General features: G+C 40.8%; 2 protein-coding genes across 6 annotated transcripts in view; both read right to left on the bottom strand.

Moving 5' to 3' along the window:
* Positions 1–368: 368 nt before the first annotated feature.
* On the bottom strand, positions 369–10076 carry LOC127608767 (sodium- and chloride-dependent GABA transporter 3-like). Its single transcript, XM_052078118.1, has 14 exons — positions 9866–10076; positions 9671–9805; positions 8740–8880; positions 7902–7977; positions 7683–7815; positions 7472–7606; positions 7300–7403; positions 6466–6590; positions 5685–5797; positions 4860–4997; positions 4225–4327; positions 3827–3927; positions 1330–1500; positions 369–1183 (listed from the first exon to the last, which is right to left on the bottom strand). The coding sequence occupies exons 1-14, from the start codon at positions 10023–10025 to the stop codon at positions 1085–1087; spliced, it is 1734 nt and encodes a 577-aa protein (XP_051934078.1). The 5' UTR covers positions 10026–10076; the 3' UTR covers positions 369–1084.
* Positions 10077–11009: 933 nt separating this feature from the next.
* Positions 11010–18245, bottom strand: part of LOC127608768 (sodium- and chloride-dependent GABA transporter 3-like) — a 32814-nt gene continuing 25578 nt past the window's right edge. For 2 of the 5 annotated variants that reach the window (XM_052078121.1, XM_052078120.1), the window contains exons 9-14: positions 16586–16698; positions 15761–15898; positions 15149–15251; positions 14081–14181; positions 11758–11928; positions 11011–11611 (exon numbers count right to left, since the gene is read on the bottom strand). In XM_052078121.1, coding sequence (XP_051934081.1) covers positions 11513–11611; positions 11758–11928; positions 14081–14181; positions 15149–15251; positions 15761–15898; positions 16586–16698 — 725 coding nt within the window. In that variant the 3' untranslated portion in view covers positions 11011–11512. Of the gene's footprint in view, positions 11612–11757; positions 11929–14080; positions 14182–15148; positions 15252–15760; positions 15899–16585; positions 16699–18245 lie in introns of all 5 variants that reach the window. The other 3 variants (XM_052078123.1, XM_052078122.1, XM_052078124.1) reach the window with 3 other exon arrangements.

The following is an 18245-nucleotide window of genomic DNA, read 5'->3' as shown; positions in this document are numbered from 1 at the left end:
ATAAGTAGGGAGGCAGGAGAAGCAGGATATATCATGAACTAAATATATTAACAAAAAGACACTTGCAGAGAATGAAAAATGGTCCCACAAAAACAAACAAGGTTTAGTACTTTGTTTTTCCCAGAGCTGTGAATTTTACATTCAATAAAACGCAAAGCACTTACACGATGTATTTGCTCAGAGAAAACACACCCATTGCTAGGGCAATGGGACCTTGCTTGATGAACAATACATCATTATAGCCCAGTGGTCAGATAAAAAATGATCTGACAAAATGTTTTGAAACACTTCTGATACTCAATTTGAATGAATATCAAGTTTTATAAAGGATCGTCGGAGATAGGCAATCAGAAATAACGACAAGACACTTCTGGCTACCAACAATAGGCACTTTATTGGTCCCACACAGAAATGATAACACAGTTCAAACAAGTTGTATGAAGCTAAAGATGATATACTCTTACCGTATGCCAGTAGGATGGAGAGCCAACATCCTCAGCAGAGTGAGCTTCGATACTCGCTGGGCGTCCGTACGGTACCCACAGCAGACTCTACTGAGGAGCATCGCTCCCCTCCTTTTATCCTCTAAAGTGTGTGCATCGGGAGTGGCGAGTGGCCATTCTCATCCCTCCCTACGCCACACTGTTTGTTGTGTAAACCAAGTGGCATTGATCACAATCAAGTTTCGACAATTCAAGCAAAGCAGACTATGAAGTCGTCAAAGCAGGCTCAAGAGTTTATCTCTGAAGTCGTCAAAGCAGGCAAGTTACCAAGTCATGCAATCATCTCAAAGCAGGTTCAAGAGTTTTTCACTGAGATATACATTGATTAAAGAAAACATCACAAAATATCTTAATATACCACAAGATTAGCAAACCATTATTATAAACAATGGCATGAGATTTTGTGGTTTTCGAATGATGTACATAGTTTCTGTTGGGCAGTTTGGGATCAGTTCATCTGTGCTGTTTTGTTTTTGTTGATAAATTATTCTTTTTTTCCCCCTCTCCCTACCCAGTGTTTTCCTTTCTGAACTCTGACTGTAAATTTCCCCATTGCGGGACAAATAAAGGATATCTTAATCTTAATCTTTATCCTCCTCAGTAGTGTGTTGCAGCATGGTCTCTCTGTTTCGGGCCGGCGAGCCCTCAGGTGGCTTGGGCCAGCACAGGCCATGGAGACGCTACCAAATGGATACAAATGACAATGTTTTAATGAGATATGTCAAAATCATATACACAGCTATTGAAGCAATTATTATTATTATTTCGATCAAGGAAATCATGGTTGTTCTTTCACTTTGCAATGTAAGAGGCGGACTTGGCCCACCTGACTGAGGGTTCCCTTGGCAGTACACAGCTTGTACAGCGCCCAGATCGGCACCAGCAGGATGGAGGACAGAGCCATTGTCCAGCCCAACACATAGGCCCAGGTAGGGTATACGTACGAGCGATTGAATGTTAGAGGCTCGTACCCAATTAAATAATATATAAAAGTGCCCTGGACACCAAAAAAAAAACAAAATAAAAAATTATTAATCAGCGACACAAATTTATTTTTAAAAAAACTTGTGAAACCGATCAAACTGGATTTATAAAGGAATGCCAAGGAACCGATAACATCAGGACAACACCAAATTTACACTCATTAGCCATATCAAAAAGGCAATCTTCGATGCTTCTCAGCCTGGACGCTGAGTAAACCTTAGACAGGGTGGGGTGGGTGTATTTGACGCAGACGTTGTGGGGCATGCGTTTTGGATTCAAGTTTGGAAATTGGATCACATTATTCTATCAGGACCTCAAAGTCCAGAGTGAAAGTCGAGGGATATGTTCGAAGTTCTGTCCCTGGAAAATGTAATGAATGGACACCAGATATATCCTCCATCAAAGAAAACCAAATCATTGAGTGTACAAGAAGACAAGACGAATGTCATTAACCAGGTACTCTTCTGATGAGTGCAAGAAAGACTTTAACTTTAAATTGGAAGAAAGCACTTCTACCAACAAGAGTTGAATGGACATTGAGATTAAAAGATATAAAATAGAGTGCTTGACTGCCAAATTACAGATGAAAATGCACCTATTTTGTGTCAAGGATTATTCAACAAATGTTCTATTCATTTTAAAGTTAAAAGAAATATTTGTGGTATTCAGCGCCCATTCCACACCTCCTTCCGAATTGGTTAATTAAAATGAATGTATTTATTCATTCTAATCACATTTAAATGTATGTTTTTCCAGCAAAAGTCAAGTTACAGGCCCATTTCCAAACTGCCTTTCATTTCCAAAATTCTGGAAAAAGTGGTGCACATGCAGTTGAAACTTTTCTTGGATGAACATAACATCTTGGAGGTCTTCTAGTCAGGTTTCAAGACGATGCATAGCACGGAGTCAGCCCTGTTACGCGTTTCTAATGACATCCTCCTGGCAAATGACTCTGGAGACCACGTGTGTCTGGTCTTATTGGACTTAACTGCAGCATTTGATAGAGTGGATCACAGTATTCTGCTGACTCGTTTGCAGCACTTTGTGGGCATTGGCGGCAGTGCTCTTGAGTGGTTTAGGTCCTATCTAGCTGACAGGACCTTTTGTGTCAGCCTTGGCAGCTCTGAGTCACGCACTGCTCCCCTGTGATGTGGTGTTCCACAGGGCTCAATTCTGGGGCCTCTTCTATTCTCGCTGTATCTTCTCCCATTGGGTTCCATCTTAAGGAAACATGGTATTCCCTTCCACTGCCAGATCTATGTCCCACTGAGCAAGAAAGACGCCTTCTCATTAAGGCCACTCCTATCCTGTCTGGAAGAAATCAAAACCTGGATGGCACAAAATTTCTTGAAATTCAACGAAAAGAAGACAGAGGTGATATTGTTTGGTCCCAGTGGCCCTTGTACATTCCATCCTGTAGACTTGGGCCCCCTGTCTCCTTATTTGAAATCAACGGTCTCAAACTTGGGCCTTAAACTGGACAGTGATTTCAAACTCGTTCGGCAAATTGGTGCCGTTGTTAAATCCAGCTTCTTTCACCTTAGACAGCTGGCCAAAATAAAACCTTTCCTCTCACATGAACAATTTGAGACAGTAATCCATGCTTTTGTCACATCCCGGCTCGATTACTGTAATGCCCTGTACTTTGGAGTCAGCCAGTCCTCCATTAAGCGCCTTCAGCTGGTCCAGAATGCCGCTGCTCGCCTCTTGACTGGTACTCGTAAGAGGGAGCATATAACTCCTACTCTGGCATCCCTTCATTGGCTCCCCATTCATTTTAGAGTTATTTTCAAGATCCTCCTCTTTGTTTTCAAATCGCTAAATAATCTCGCGCCACCTTACCTCTCTGAGCTCATCCGCCCCTACACACCTGCCCGGCGCCTCAGGTCTGTGGACCAGTCTTTGTTAGAAGTACCAAGAACTAAACTGAAGCTCAGAGGGGATCGAGCCTTTTCTGTTGCTGGTCCCTCTCTCTGGAATGACCTCCCACTGAACATTCGGCAAGCCTCCTCGCTGCCCATCTTTAAAGCCCTCCTCAAAACCCATTTGTATTCTTTGGCGTTCGACTCAGCATAATTTTACTGCTTGGTGCTTTCTACCGCCTTTATTACCATTTCGTTTTACTGTTTATTGTGTATGTTAAATCGCTCCATGTACAGCACTTTGTATGCAGCGATGGCTGTTTGAAAGTGCTCTATAAATACTGTTGACTTGACTTGACAAAATTAATTTTATTGTAAATTTTAATGGTGGAATAAACAAGTTTACAGGTACAATCACATATGGTGGCCGATTCACATATTACAGCTCAAAACTCAACAAGAAGAAGTGCCACTCACCACTGAAACCAAGGGGCTAATGTAGCGCCAGCAGATTTTGAAGAACGGATTGGGACGATCGCCCGTCATCTCCTCTATGATGCCGCACAGCCGTTCTGCGCCTTCGGTTAGAAGTATGTACAACAGCACATAAAAAAAGAGCCCATATTTGAACTACTGTAAGACTTGTCGTGCCACTAGAAATTAAAAAAAAGAAAAAGTCCATTATAGAATTTGGTAGTGATCATTTTTGACGAGCACAGGGCCAAAACTCAATGTTCACTGCTGTTGCTGTTTCCGGTATCAACCATCTACAGTGACTCATACATCAAATTAAAGACCTTGACGAAGGGTAATCAGATCTGTAATTCATTCTGTTAATAAATCATAAATGACCCACACATGTCACATCAACCTACCAAATATCCAGCCCATTGCCAAGCTTTTAAACACACAAAGAAGGAGAAGGCAGGCTCCATTGCAAGCATAGTAGTCGAAAATCTGGAAGATGTACATCCCTCCCTGAGGACAAAAAAATCCATGAGAATTACTTGTACTCACGGGCCACAATATAAGGGACACCTGTAAAGCATAACAGCTGTAACCCTTGTTTCAATATGCCTTACTAATAACGTGTCTAATAAGAGTAGTTCGAAACATTGATGATACAACTCTTCCATTTCTGCATTTTTCTACAATACATTTCTACAACATTTCTACAATAAAAAAATCTCTCTCTCTACACACACATTTATTTCTACTCTCATTTTGATAAGTATCATTGAGTGTTATGTCATTTTAAGGGTACAGTACAGCTAATCAAGCTGTCTACATTAAATACATCGTAGCTCCAATAGGTGTCATTCTCTTCGTGCCGTCCAGTGATACGATACAACACAATATTAACAAAAATGGGAGAGGTGAATTCACTTTTGTGAGCAACTCTACATTTGATCATGTGGTGATAATCGACCACCATGCTTGTGGACTTTGACATAGGCTACTTATTGTCACTACAGATGGATTCAAAGTGAGTTTCGAGCTAAATTCCCACCATGGTGGTCATGTCGAGCTGCAAGAGGAAGCATATGAGGCAGAAGAGCAGGAGGAAACGTTCATGCCTGCCTGCCCGACGCATCACTGTGGGAAATACATCTGTAAAGGACGTCATCACCACCTCAATGCCGACAAACTGGAGAGAGAGTGCAGAGCCACAAGATCAGTTCCAAAAAGAAACATGAAGAAATGATGTCAAAGTCAACGTTTCCCAACCTTCTTTGAGACAACGGATATGTTATAAATGACAAAAGCTCACAGCTCACCACCAAACAAATTGGTCACAAAAAAAAATATACAGTACAAGTACAGTATAATGAACCCACACATATATGGATTTTGGCAGTCGGCTAATGGCAGATTTTTGGGGGTACTTATATATTCTCGTAACAAGCAAATGATTTGAATGGGGAAAGAGGTTTTCATTTAAAAGTTGTGAGTTCATCGAATCTTGATTTGCTTCACTTTAAGTTCATTCACATTTTAAAGTAATGAGAAACTCATCGTACCCTTTTAGTCAATCGCACCATATCAAATACAATCATAATCTCACTGAAACATGCATCAGGATTTTTGTGACTCTTTAGGCATGAAGAAAAAAAATCAAAACATTTTAAAGACTTTTCATGGTGTTGGGGACATGTCCACTGTATTGTATCACATGCTTTTGAACAATTGATTTGTCAGAAAACAATTATGAACAATTATGGATCACATTATTTGGATAAAATAAAATTTTGGACCAATTTTGTGACATTGGACAATTTTGCTGGGCACAGTGATGAGCACTCACAGAAAACTGATTGAAAATCAGCGCTCAAACCTGTGTGTCCAGGACCAGGAGGATGAGCATGACGAAGAAGCAGATAGACCACAGGTTAGGCAACGGCATCATGGCCACCGCCTGTGGGTACGCAACGAATACCAAGCCCGGACCTAGAAAAGACGTGCACCGTCAATACATAACATTCAAATTACACTATATGAAAAGGACGAACATCTGGTTTCTCAGATTTACTAGCCACTCCTTGTTTTCACCTCAATGTACAATCGAGCTTGGGGCAATAATATATAAATTATCGCTTTGAATATTAATATTTAACATACATTTTCAAATATGAAATCCAAATAAATAATAATGAGGAAAACCTGAACTCATTTGAACATGTTCCCTTTAAACAGGCTTTTAAAATTGAATCATGAGGAACAAAACACTTGTCTTCACGGGGAAATAAATTGTGTGCGCACACATACATTTCATTGACGGGATTATGAAATAACTGAGAATATTCACTACTCATCTTCCAAATAAAATATTGAATGTTTCCATGTAGCCCCTGCAATGTGCTCACGTACCCTTGATCGGGAAACACTGAACTACATAATGGCTAAGACATCAACAACAACCTTGCATGCATTGAGGAGGGCCAGCATGAACAGACACACAAATTCAAAACGTAAGTGATGGCAACACTGCGGGTTTTACATAAGAGACAGACACCAACTCAAAACATATGCAATTTGTACAAGGTGGTTTTAACAAGTTTTTCTTACTCTGTTTGGTCCTTTTTAAAGAATGAGACTTGAGTAAATTCCAAGTTTACCTGACTCAGCCACCTCTGAGATAGGAACACCTTGCTTGTGAGCCATGAATCCCAGGACTGAGAAGACAGCAAAGCCGGCTACCAAACTGGTCAAACTGTTCAGCAAACACAGCCACAAGCAGTCCCTGCAACACAAAAAACCCCTCACTTATTTTTGAACCACTCGGATTGAAAGGTTAAAAAATCAAAAATGTTATTTACAACATGTTCTATGTGCCCCCATTGGTCTAAACACAGTATTCTGATTAATATTGCGTTTGTGTAGTATGGATTAGGCAGCAAAATCCACCCATTTTTATCTATCGGGAGGCAGCCATGTTGCCAATTCTTGACGACAGAAAATAACATCACTTTTTTTTTAACTTAAAATATTTTAGGGTTTTCGATGCATGGCCAAGCGTATTCTTTAATATTGTAATATATATATTTAAAAAAATATATTAATATAATTATTGATATACTTTTTGTTCTTCTACATTTCCCTTTCAAAATTTGGCTGCTATAAATTGGGAATTACTCCATTGTGAGACAAATAAAGGTTTTCCTATCTCAAAAGGATTTTTTTTTTTCTCTTTCTCCTTTCTTCTTTCTACATGCATTCTTGCTGCTGGAGGCTGTAAATTTCCCCATTGTGGGACGAATAAAGGATATCTTATCTTAAACATTCGTGATCAAATCAAAATAAAATACAAACACTGTATTGTTAAATTGATACCTTTATTGATAAATTGATATCATGTTATTTTGTTTCTATACTGGATCCCATTGGCAAGTCCAAGTGTTTCTAATTTTTGGGTGGCGAGTGTAGTTTTCTTGCTTCATTGTGACACTAACTTGTAGCAATTGTTTCTCCTGGTGTTGTAGCTGCCCAGTACAGTGAGGGTGCCCACACCAAGGCTGTACGAGAAGAAGATCTGGGAGCCGGCATCAAGCCACACCTGTTTAAAAAGACACCCTTAGAGTGCGTTTTTCTTTTATCACAATGCATGTAACCTAACAGTCCTACTTGAGGGTCTGCGAGTCGCGACGGATCTGGCAGAAGGTAGAACTCCACTCCTTGTCTGGCTCCCGGAAGAGTGAGTCCACGGATCAAAAGGATGAGGAGCATCACATAAGGGAATGTGGCAGTGAAGTACACCACCTGGACAAGAGGACGGTCACAAGACTGCTTGGGCATTTACATGAATTTGTATTTGGTGCCACTTGATGGACTTCACCTTTCCAGTTGATTTGATGCCTTTCCAGATGCAGAAGTAAGAAACGACCCAGGCAGCCAGGAAGCACAAAAGCATCTCCCACCTGATACTGCCAATCTCCTCAATGCCCGATGAAATATTCCACAGTCGACGCCTGGATGGTTTAAAAAAAAACAACAGCATATTATATGTCACGTAGAATGTTTTAAAGATGCTATTTTAATGTATTGTCTTCCTTACTCCCAGAACTCCGTTGCTGCTGAGCTACCGTTGGTGTGGTTGGTGAGATTGCGTGTTGTAATGTCAACACAAGCATCTAAAAGAATGACAAATATTTACTCAGAGGCACCGAATACATGTCCCGGAGTTATGTATTCACGATACTTCTTACATATTCAGGTTATAACAAACAATGTGTGTCATTATGCGTGAGTATGTGTGTGTGTGTGTGTATGTGTGTGTGTTTGAGATGAGGGCAGGGAGTGGTTTGTTTGTCTTTGTGCGTTTTTACCATTTGTAGCATTTCTCTTTAGAATTTGTAAGTTTGCTTCTAATTATTTGATGCGATTGCAGCATTTATTTCTTCAAGCCTTTGTTCTGTGGTTTTATGAGATTGCGTTTGGCAGTCTGCACCATTTCTTGCAGTGTTTTTGTTTCGCAGTACAGGTAGTTTTGTTTGCATCATTCCTGTGTTTGCAGCATTCGGTTGTGAGCAGTGCGGCCATATCTATTCCATATGCATTTCAATAGCCGTCAATTATATGCAGACTTTCGACGTTTGTGTGCCGTCCCAGTTCCTATTCCCACAAATGGCATTTAATCCAGGTGGTTCATATTTGTCAACTGTATGCTTTTGTCTTGGAGACGCTCCCCGTAATTAAGAGCGGTATACATAAATTTGGCTCGGTTTGACTTGACATTTGACAGGAATGACTACGCCTTCATCGAAGTTGTAAGATGACAACTTTACATTGTAGCAAAATGGCATTTATTCAGTCTTGTCTCATGATAAGATAATAGGGCAGGTCAAAGTTTCTTGACCAAAAAGGGACATGATGCATTGTGTGCTCGACCTCACCCGTGTTCCAGTAGTTGTCGCAGGTGCTCCAGGGCAGTGGAGAGATGAAGGAGAACGCCAGGTAGAAAAGAGTCGATGCCGTAATAATCGTGTAGGTCATGCAGGTGTAGAACTGGGCCAGTTGCCCTCCATAGCCGATACCTTACAGACAGCGCACATTTGAGGTTCAATAAAGTGTCCTTGGGTGTCTTGAAAGGCGCTTATAAATAAAATGTATTATTATTATTATTATAATATTAAATAATTTTCTTTGCTTGTTTCCGAAAGAAGAAATTCATCTCGGAGCAAAAAAATAAAACTTCCGTGTTATTTATTTCGCGTTCTGATAGATGTTGTATTTTGAAAAATTACCGGATTCTCTGTTACATCCGTCTACAATATATCAGGTCGAGGCACGTAATACTTTACCGCTAAAATAAAACCCAGGAGTTAGCAAAGTGAGTAAAAAACAAACGCCTTTGGAAAGTTTCTTTGGAAAGCGCAGCCAGGAGACAGAAGAGGAGCCTACGACTTTCAAGAGAAAGACGGCTACATTTCATAAACAGTATCAGGAGTCCGACTTAAAAATGTGGATTTATCTCAACGGGAGATTCACACGCACCAAGCCCATTCTGCATAATATGCGGCGATGGTGAGTCGTATTTTTCATCCACTTTTTATTTGAGCTATATTTTATTTTGGACCCACATTTAAACGTTACCATCGCGACCAGATCGGACGTTCCTCGTATCATGATTCGTGTTTGTTATGTTACGAAAATACCACAGTTTTCATGCAGGTCATACGATATTATTTAATTGTAATTATCCGCCACTTGAAAGGCCGGTCCCTGACAGTATTGTCTGACATTAAACTGGTCCGTGGGGCAAAAAAGGTTGGGGACCACTGTGTTAGAGAATGGCAAACTCGTACGTGAGAGAGTGTTGCACACCTTCAGCCAGGGGGCACAGCTTCCTCCAGCAGGTGATGGCGCCCTCTTGGGTATGCTGGCCCATGACGGTCTCCAAAAGGAAGAGCGGTACACCGCACGTCACCGCAAACACCAGGTATGGCACCAGGAATGCACCTGAATGGTTCATATTCCTTTGAGATTTGGACAACTTTCGCTCGAGAAAATGTTGCTTACCGCCGCCGTTTTTGTAGCACAAGTACGGAAACCTCCACACATTGCCCAGGCCCACAATGTTTCCAGCAACAGCCAGAAGAAATTCCACTTTGCTGCCCCAATGTCCTCTCTCCTCAAGTGCATCTTGGTCCGGTTTTCCACCACAATATTTGCTCCACATTCCTTAAAAGCTCAAAATCAATCCGACCTTCCTTTCAGCCACACACATATGCAACCAGTTGAATTTGTAGACCAAATTTTCAGATAAAGTCACGTAATGAGCAACCGTCCGAGCAGTTAATCAGTTTCGAGAGCAAATGTAAATCATTTCCAGAACGGTGGGAACAAGCCTAAAGTAAAAAGGCGAACTTAAAATTGTGAAGAATCAAGATATATTTGTGTCATTGTGCTTTTTAGATATGATCCGACAAGTATGCAAAGTGTGTCAGTGACAATCACTGATTGGCTGTTAGCTAGCAAATGCAAAGCAGCGCATGAGATACAAGCTAAGCCATGTAAAGGAAAAAGGCATTATTGATTAAACTTAGCTCAGAAATAAAAGGGCATTTTCCTTGGACTTGGTCCCGCTTGTGTTGTGTGTTGGTACTGGATGTGTGTGAATTTTCTTTTTATACATACGTATGCTTTAACAGTCACTCTTTGTTTAAAATGTCTGTCGGTGTGATTGCAGACGTGGAGAAATAAAAGCAGCATTCAAACGAAGTCCATCTCTCCTTTTGCCCATTCTTAACGTTGAGCCATCCATTCGAAAACTACGAACCCCTAAACTTAACTTTCAATCAAGTACACACAGATAAAATGAAGTGCTTCATATGGATCAATTTTAATATCCCTACTGTATATATTGGGGCATAAAAGGTCCACCGAAATATTCTATACTACAGCAAAATGGATTGGAGGAAAATAAAAGGGATGTATGAGAAAGAAATGGGAGTCTAAATAGGTGATAATTACTGAGATTTCGTGGACTGCGCAAAGTCAGGGTTGACAACTCCGACTTTGAATGATCTGGTAAAGTCTGGAGATTTTGACGAATGGTACTTGCACAACAAATCCGTTGCAAGCGTTCCACCTCGCTTTATTCGCTTGCGTTTGACCACAAGAGTTCCTGGTGACGCAGCAACTTCTTTCATGTGACCGTGATGGTAGTGGACCCAAAAATAAGTAGAGAGGCAGGAGAAGCAGGATATATCATGAACTAAATGTATTAACAAAAAGACACTTGCAGAGAATGAAAAATGGTCCCACAAAAACATACAAGGTTTATTACTTTGTTTTTCCCAGAGCTGTGAATTTTACATTAAATAAAACGTAAAGCACTCACACGATGTATTTGCTCAGAGAAAACACACCCATTGCTAGGACAATGGGACCTTGCTTGATGAACAATACATCATTATAGCCCAGTGGTCAGATAAAAAATGATCTGACAAGATTAGCAAACCATTATTATAAACAATGGCATGAGATTTTGTGGTTTTCGAATGATGTACATTATTTCTGTTGGGCAGTTTGGGATCAGTTCATCTGTGCTGTTTTGTTTTTGTTGATAAATTATCCCCTCTCCCTACCCAGTGTTTTCCTTTCTGAACTCTAACTGTAAATTTCCCCATTGCGGGACAAATAAAGGATATCTTAATCTTAATCTTAATCTTTATCCTCCTCAGTAGTGTGTTGCAGCATGGACTCTCTGTTTCGGGCCGGCGAGCCCTCAGGTGGCTTGGGCCAGCACAGGCCATGGAGACGCTACCAAATGGATACAAATGACAATGTTTTAATGAGATATGTCAAAATCATATACACAGCTATTGAAGCAATTATTATTATTATTTTGATCAAGGAAATCATGGTTGTTCTTTCACTTTGCAATGTAAGAGGCGGACTTGGCCCACCTGACTGAGGGTTCCCTTGGCAGTACACAGCTTGTACAACGCCCAGATCGGCACCAGCAGGATGGAGGACAGAGCCATTGTCCAGCCCAACACATAGGCCCAGGTAGGGTATATGTACGAGCGATTGAATGTTAGAGGCTCGTACCCAATTAAATAATATATAAAAGTGCCCTGGACCCAAAAAAAAGCAAAATAAAAAATTATTAATCAGCGACAGAAATGTATTTTTAAAAAAACGTGAAACTGATCAAACTGGATTTATAAAGGAATGCCAAGGAACCGATAACATCAGGACAACACCAAATTTACACTCATTAGCCATATCAAAAAGGCAATCTTCGATGCTTCTCAGCCTGGACGCTGAGAAAACCTCAGACAGGGTGGGGTGGGTGTATTTGACGCAGACGTTGTTTGGCATGCGTTTCGGATTCAAGTTTGGAAATTGGATCACATTATTCTATCAGGACCTCAAAGTCCAGAGTGAAAGTCGGGGGATATGTTCGATAAATGATATCTGCAAGGTCTCAAAACTATTTAAATGTGTCCTATTTGCTGATGATACAACTTTCTACTGTTCTGGAATAAATCTGAAACAGCTCCTGACAACCGTAGAAAACGAATTAAACAAATTAAAAAACTGGTTCGACAGAAATAAATTGTCACTTAACCTGAAAAAATCGAAGTTAATTGTTTTTGGCACAAGACCAATCAAGCACCAAGCTAAAATTATGGTAAACTCAATTGAAATAGAAAGAGCATATCAAACCAAGTTTCTCGGATTAGTAATAGACTCAAAACTATGTTGGAAACCACATAAACCACATAAACAACCATCGATAACGTAAAAAGAAAAATAGCCAAGACCGTAGGGATCCTCTACAAAACCAAGGAAGTGCTAAATAAGAGATCTTTGTACACATTATACACTTCATTATTATTACCATATATGACCAACTGTGTGGAAATATGGGGAAATGCCTGCAAAACAAACACACTCCCTATTCTCAAACTACAAAAAAAAGCAATTCGAATTATTAATAGATCAAAGTATACGGAACCCACAAATCCACTATTTATCAAATTAAATACGATGAAATTTTATGACCTGGTTGACTTTAAAATCGCCCAATTAATGTACAAAGCACACAATAACCTGCTCTGCCAAAACATTCAGAATTTTTTTGAAATTCGAGAAAGCAACTATGAATTAAGAGGTACCAACTTATTCAAAAAACTCAAAACAAGAACAAACATCAAGGAAAGAAGTGTATCTAGCAAAGGTGTTAATCTGTGGAATAATCTCGAAACGGACCTAAAAATGAGTAAATCGCTTGCTGAGTTCAAAAACAATTTCAAAAAAATAGTACAAACAACCTACATCAATCAGAGTTAAAATGATAAATTCTAAACATTAAATATAATGATAAATCAGAACTAAGTTGATAAATAGAGAAAGTTATTGAAATATCCATTATGAATACAAGAGAAAATTGACACAAGAGTGAGGATGTATATAATCCCGATACAAGCCAAAAGTTGTAAAAATATCACGGTTAAGGGTAAAGTATGAGCCTAATGGAGACTTCTTACTTTTTCTTTACTGATTGATATAAAAATGATTTAGTAGATATAAACACATAACGGGGTAGGACTAGATAAGTTTTTTACTTCATCCTACTCCCTTGAACATAACTGTGTTGAATGAAGACTGATTTCTTTCTTTTTTACTTTTTTATCTACCTTATTTTCTGTCAAATTATTACTGTATATGTTTTATGTTCAATAAACAATATCACATCACAAGTTCTGTCCCTGAAAATGTAATGAATGGACACCAAATATATCCTCCATCAAAGAAAACCAAATCATTGAGTGTACAAGAAGACAAGACGAATGTCATTAACCAAGTACTCTTCTGATGAGTGCAAGAAAGACTTTAACTTTAAATTGGAAGAAAGCACTTCTACCAACAAAAGTTGAATGGACATTGAGATTAAAAGATATAAAATAGAGTGCTTGACTGCCAAATTACAGATGAAAATGCACCTATTTTGTGTAATGGATTATTCAACAAATGTTCTATTCATTTTAAAGTTAAAAGAAATATTTGTGGTATTCAGCCCCCATTCCACATCCCCTTTCGAATTGGTTAATTAAAATGAATGTATTTATTCATTCTAATCACATTTAAATGTATGTTTTTCCAGCAAAATTAATTTTATTGTAAATTTTAATGGTGGAATAAACAAGTTTACAGGTACAATCACATATGGTGGCCGATTCACATATTACAGCTCAAAACTCAACAAGAAGTCCCACTCACCACTGAAACCAAGGGGCTAATGTAGCGCCAGCAGATTTTGAAGAACGGATTGGGACGATCGCCCGTCATCTCCTCTATGATGCCGCACAGCCGTTCTGCGCCTTCGGTTAGAGGTATGTACAACAGCACATAAAAATGAGCCCATATTTGAACTATTGTAAGACTTGTCGTGCCACTAGAAATTTAAAAAAAGAAAAAGTCCATTATAGATTTTGGTAGTGATCATTTTTGACGAGCACAGGGCCAAAACTCAATGTTCACTGCTGTTGCTGTTTCCGGTATCAACCATCGAGCAGGCATGTCCAAAGTCCGGCCCGCGGTCGAATTTCATCCGGCCCTCGGCCCCTGTCATAAAATCAGTGCCGTCTGGCCCGCAGTTTGGGCGCAATGGAACACGTGTTGCATTGACTGAGGTCTCGTAGACTGGTGAGTGATGTTTCATAGGGTACTGCTTCCCTCTAGTGGATAAATGAGTAATAGCATTCACTAAATGAGTAATAGCATTTAGACACTAGAGGGCATCACTCACGAGTTAACAAGACATCACTCCGTGTTTATATTGACTGATATGTCATATTTCAAATGATCCTTGCAGTTGTAGATATGTGTATTGCTTGTTCATTTCCCTGTTGTTCGAGTCAAAGGTTTTGTGACTATTGAAAAGTCATGGTGATACATTTTATGTTTCAAATCAATCAATTTGCACTCATGAGACTTCTGTTTAAGAAAAAGTCAAGTGAATAAGCAGTTGCATGTGATATACCTGTTTCAAATGAACCAAAAGAAATTCTTAAGATTGTTGAAATTAAAATAAAAATGGAAAGGTGAAACAGACTGGCTTACTAAAATTTGTTGAACAATATTGTTGTTCAATGTAAAGAATGTCAGCCAAGGTCGGCCCGCCGACATTTTACCACATAAAATCTGGCCCCCTTGGCAAAACGTTTGGACACCCCTGATCGACAGTGACTCATACATCAAATTAAAGACCTTGACGAAGGGTAATCAGATCTGTAATTCATTCTGTTAATAAATGACAAATGACCCACACATGTCCCATCAACCTACCAAATATCCAGCCCATTGCCAAGCTTTTAAACACACAAAGAAGGAGAAGGCAGGCTCCATTGCAAGCATAGTAGTCGAGAATCTGGAAGATGTACATCCCTCCCTGAGGACAAAAAAATCCATGAGAATTACTTTTACTCGCTGGCCACAATGTAAGGGACACCTGTAAAACATAATAGCTGCAACCTTGTTTCAATATGCCTTACTAATCAAGTGTCTAATAAGAGTAGTTCGCAACATTGACGATACAACTCTTCCATTTATGCAAACATTTCTACAATAAAAAAATCTCTCTCTCTACACACACATTTATTTCTATTCTCATTTTGATAAGTATCATTGAGTGTTATGTATTTTTAAGGGTACAGTACAGCTAATCAAGCTGTCTACACTAAATACATCGTAGCTCCAATAGGTGTCATTCTCTTCGTGCCGTCCAGTGATACGATACAACACAATATTAACAAAAATGGGAGAGGTGAATTCACTTTTGTGAGCAACTCTACATTTGATCATGTGGTGATAATCGACCACCATGCTTATGGACTTTGACATAGGCTACTTATTGTCACTACAAATGGATTCAAAGTGAGTTTCGAGCTAAATTCCCACCATGGTGGTCATGTCGAGCTGCAAGAGGAAACATATGAGGCAGAAGAGCAGGACGAAACGTTCATGCCTGCCTGCCCGACGCATCACTGTGGGAAATACATCTGTAAAGGACGTCATCACCACCTCAATGCCGACAAACTGGAGAGAGTGCAGAGCCACAAGATCAGTTCCAAAAAGAAACATGAAGAAATGATGTCAAAGTCAACGTTTCCCAACCTTCTTTGAGACAACGGATATGTTACAAATGACAAAAGCTCACAGCTCACCACCAAACAAATTGGTCACAAAAAAGAATATACAGTACAAGTACAGTATAATGAACCCACGCATGTATGGATTTTGGCAGTCGGCTAATGGCAGATTTTTGGGGGTACAAATGTTCTCTTAACAAGCAAGTGATTTGAATGGGGAAAGAGGTTTTCATTTAAAAGTTGTGAGTTCATCGAATCAAACTGAATTTCTTCACTTTAAGTTCATTCACATTTTAAAGTAATGAGAAACTCATCGTGCCCTTTTAGTCAGTCGCACCATATCGAATACAATCATAATCTCACTGAAACATGCATCAGGATTTTTGTGACTCATTAGGCATGAAGAGAAAAAAATCAAAACATTTTAAAGACTTTTCATGGTGTTGGGGACATGTCCACTGTATTGTATCACATGCTTTTGAACAATTGATTTGTCAGAAAACAATTACGAACAATTATGGATCACATTATTTGGATAAAATAACATTTTGGACCAATTTTGTGACATTGGACAATTTTGCTGGGCACAGTGATGAGCACTCACAGAAAACTGATTGAAAATCAGCGGTCAAACCTCTGTGTCCAGGACCAGGAGGAGGAGCATGACGAAGAAGCAGATAGACCACAGGTTAGGCAACGGCATCATGGCCACCGCCTGTGGGTACGCAACGAATACCAAGCCCGGACCTAGAAAAGACATCCACGTGCACCGTCAATACATAACATTCAAATTACAGTATATGAAAAGGACAAACATCTGGTTTCTCAGATTTACTAGCCACTCCTTGTTTTCACCTCAATGTACAATCGAGCTTGGGGCAATAACATATAAATTATCACTTAGAATATTAATATTCGACATACATTTTCAAATATGAAATCCATCCATTATCGACCGCTTATCCGGGGCCGGGTCGCGGGGGCAACAGCTTTAGCAGGGAAGCCCAGACTTCCCTCTCCCTAGCTACTTCTTCCAGCTCTCCCCGGGGGATCCCGAGTCGTTCCCAGGCAAGCTGGGTGACATAGTCTCTCCAGCGTGTCCTGGGTCTTCCTCTGGGTCTCCTCCCGGTGGGACATGACCGGAACACCTCACCGGGGAGGCGCTCAGGAGGCATCCGAATCAGATGCCCAAGCCACCTCATCTGGGTCCTCTCGATGTGGAGGAGAAGCGGCTCGACTCTGAGCCCCTCCCGGATGACTGAGCTTCTCACCTTATCTCTAAGGGAGAGCCCGGACACCCTGCGGAGAAAACTCATTTCAGCCGCTTGTATCCGGGATCTCGTTCTTTCGGTCACGACCCATAGCTCGTGACCATAGGTGAGGGTTGGGACGTAGATCGACCGGTAAATTGAGAGCTTCGCCCTTTGGCTCAGCTCCTTCTTCACCACGACAGACCGATACAACGTCCGCATCACAGCAGACACTGCACCGATCCGCCTGTCGATCTCTCGCTCCCTCCTGCCCTCACTTGTGAACAAGACCCCAAGATACTTAAACTCCTCCACTTGGGGCAAGATCTCCCCCCAGACCCGGAGGGGGCACTCCACCCTTTTCCGACTGAGGACCATGGTTTCAGATTTGGAGGTGCTGATTTTCATCCCAACCGCTTCACACTCGGCTGCGAAACGCTCCAGTGAGAGTTGGAGAGCCCTGTTTGAAGGAGCCAACAGCACCACATCATCTGCAAAAAGCAGGGATGTAATACTGAGGCCCCCAAAACGGACCCCCTCAACGCTTCGGCTGCGCCTAGAAATTCTGTCCATAAAGGTTATGAACAGAATCGGCGACAAAGGGCAGCCTTGGCGGAGTCCTACCCCCACTGGAAACGATTCCGACTTACTGCCGGCAATGCGAACCAAACTCTGACATCGGTGGTATAGTGACCGAACAGCCCGTATCAGGGGGTTCGGTAGCCTATACCCACGAAGCACCCCCCACAGAACTCCCCGAGGGACACGGTCAAACGCCTTCTCCAAGTCCACAAAACACATGTAGACTGGTTGGGCGAATTCCCACATACCCTCAAGGACCCTGCTAAGGGTGTAGAGCTGGTCCACTGTTCCACGGCCGGGACGAAAACCACACTGCTCCTCCTCAATCTGAGGCTCGACTTCCTGACGGACCCTCCTCTCCAGCACCCCTGAATAGACCTTACCAGGGAGGCTGAGGAGTGTGATCCCTCTGTAGTTGGAACACACCCTCCGGTCCCCCTTTTTAAAAAGAGGGACTACCAC

This window comes from Hippocampus zosterae, chromosome 10 (assembly GCF_025434085.1).
Source record: "Hippocampus zosterae strain Florida chromosome 10, ASM2543408v3, whole genome shotgun sequence".
NCBI classification, from domain to species: Eukaryota; Metazoa; Chordata; class Actinopteri; order Syngnathiformes; family Syngnathidae; genus Hippocampus; species Hippocampus zosterae.
This window is presented reverse-complemented; position numbering and strand designations above follow the sequence as displayed.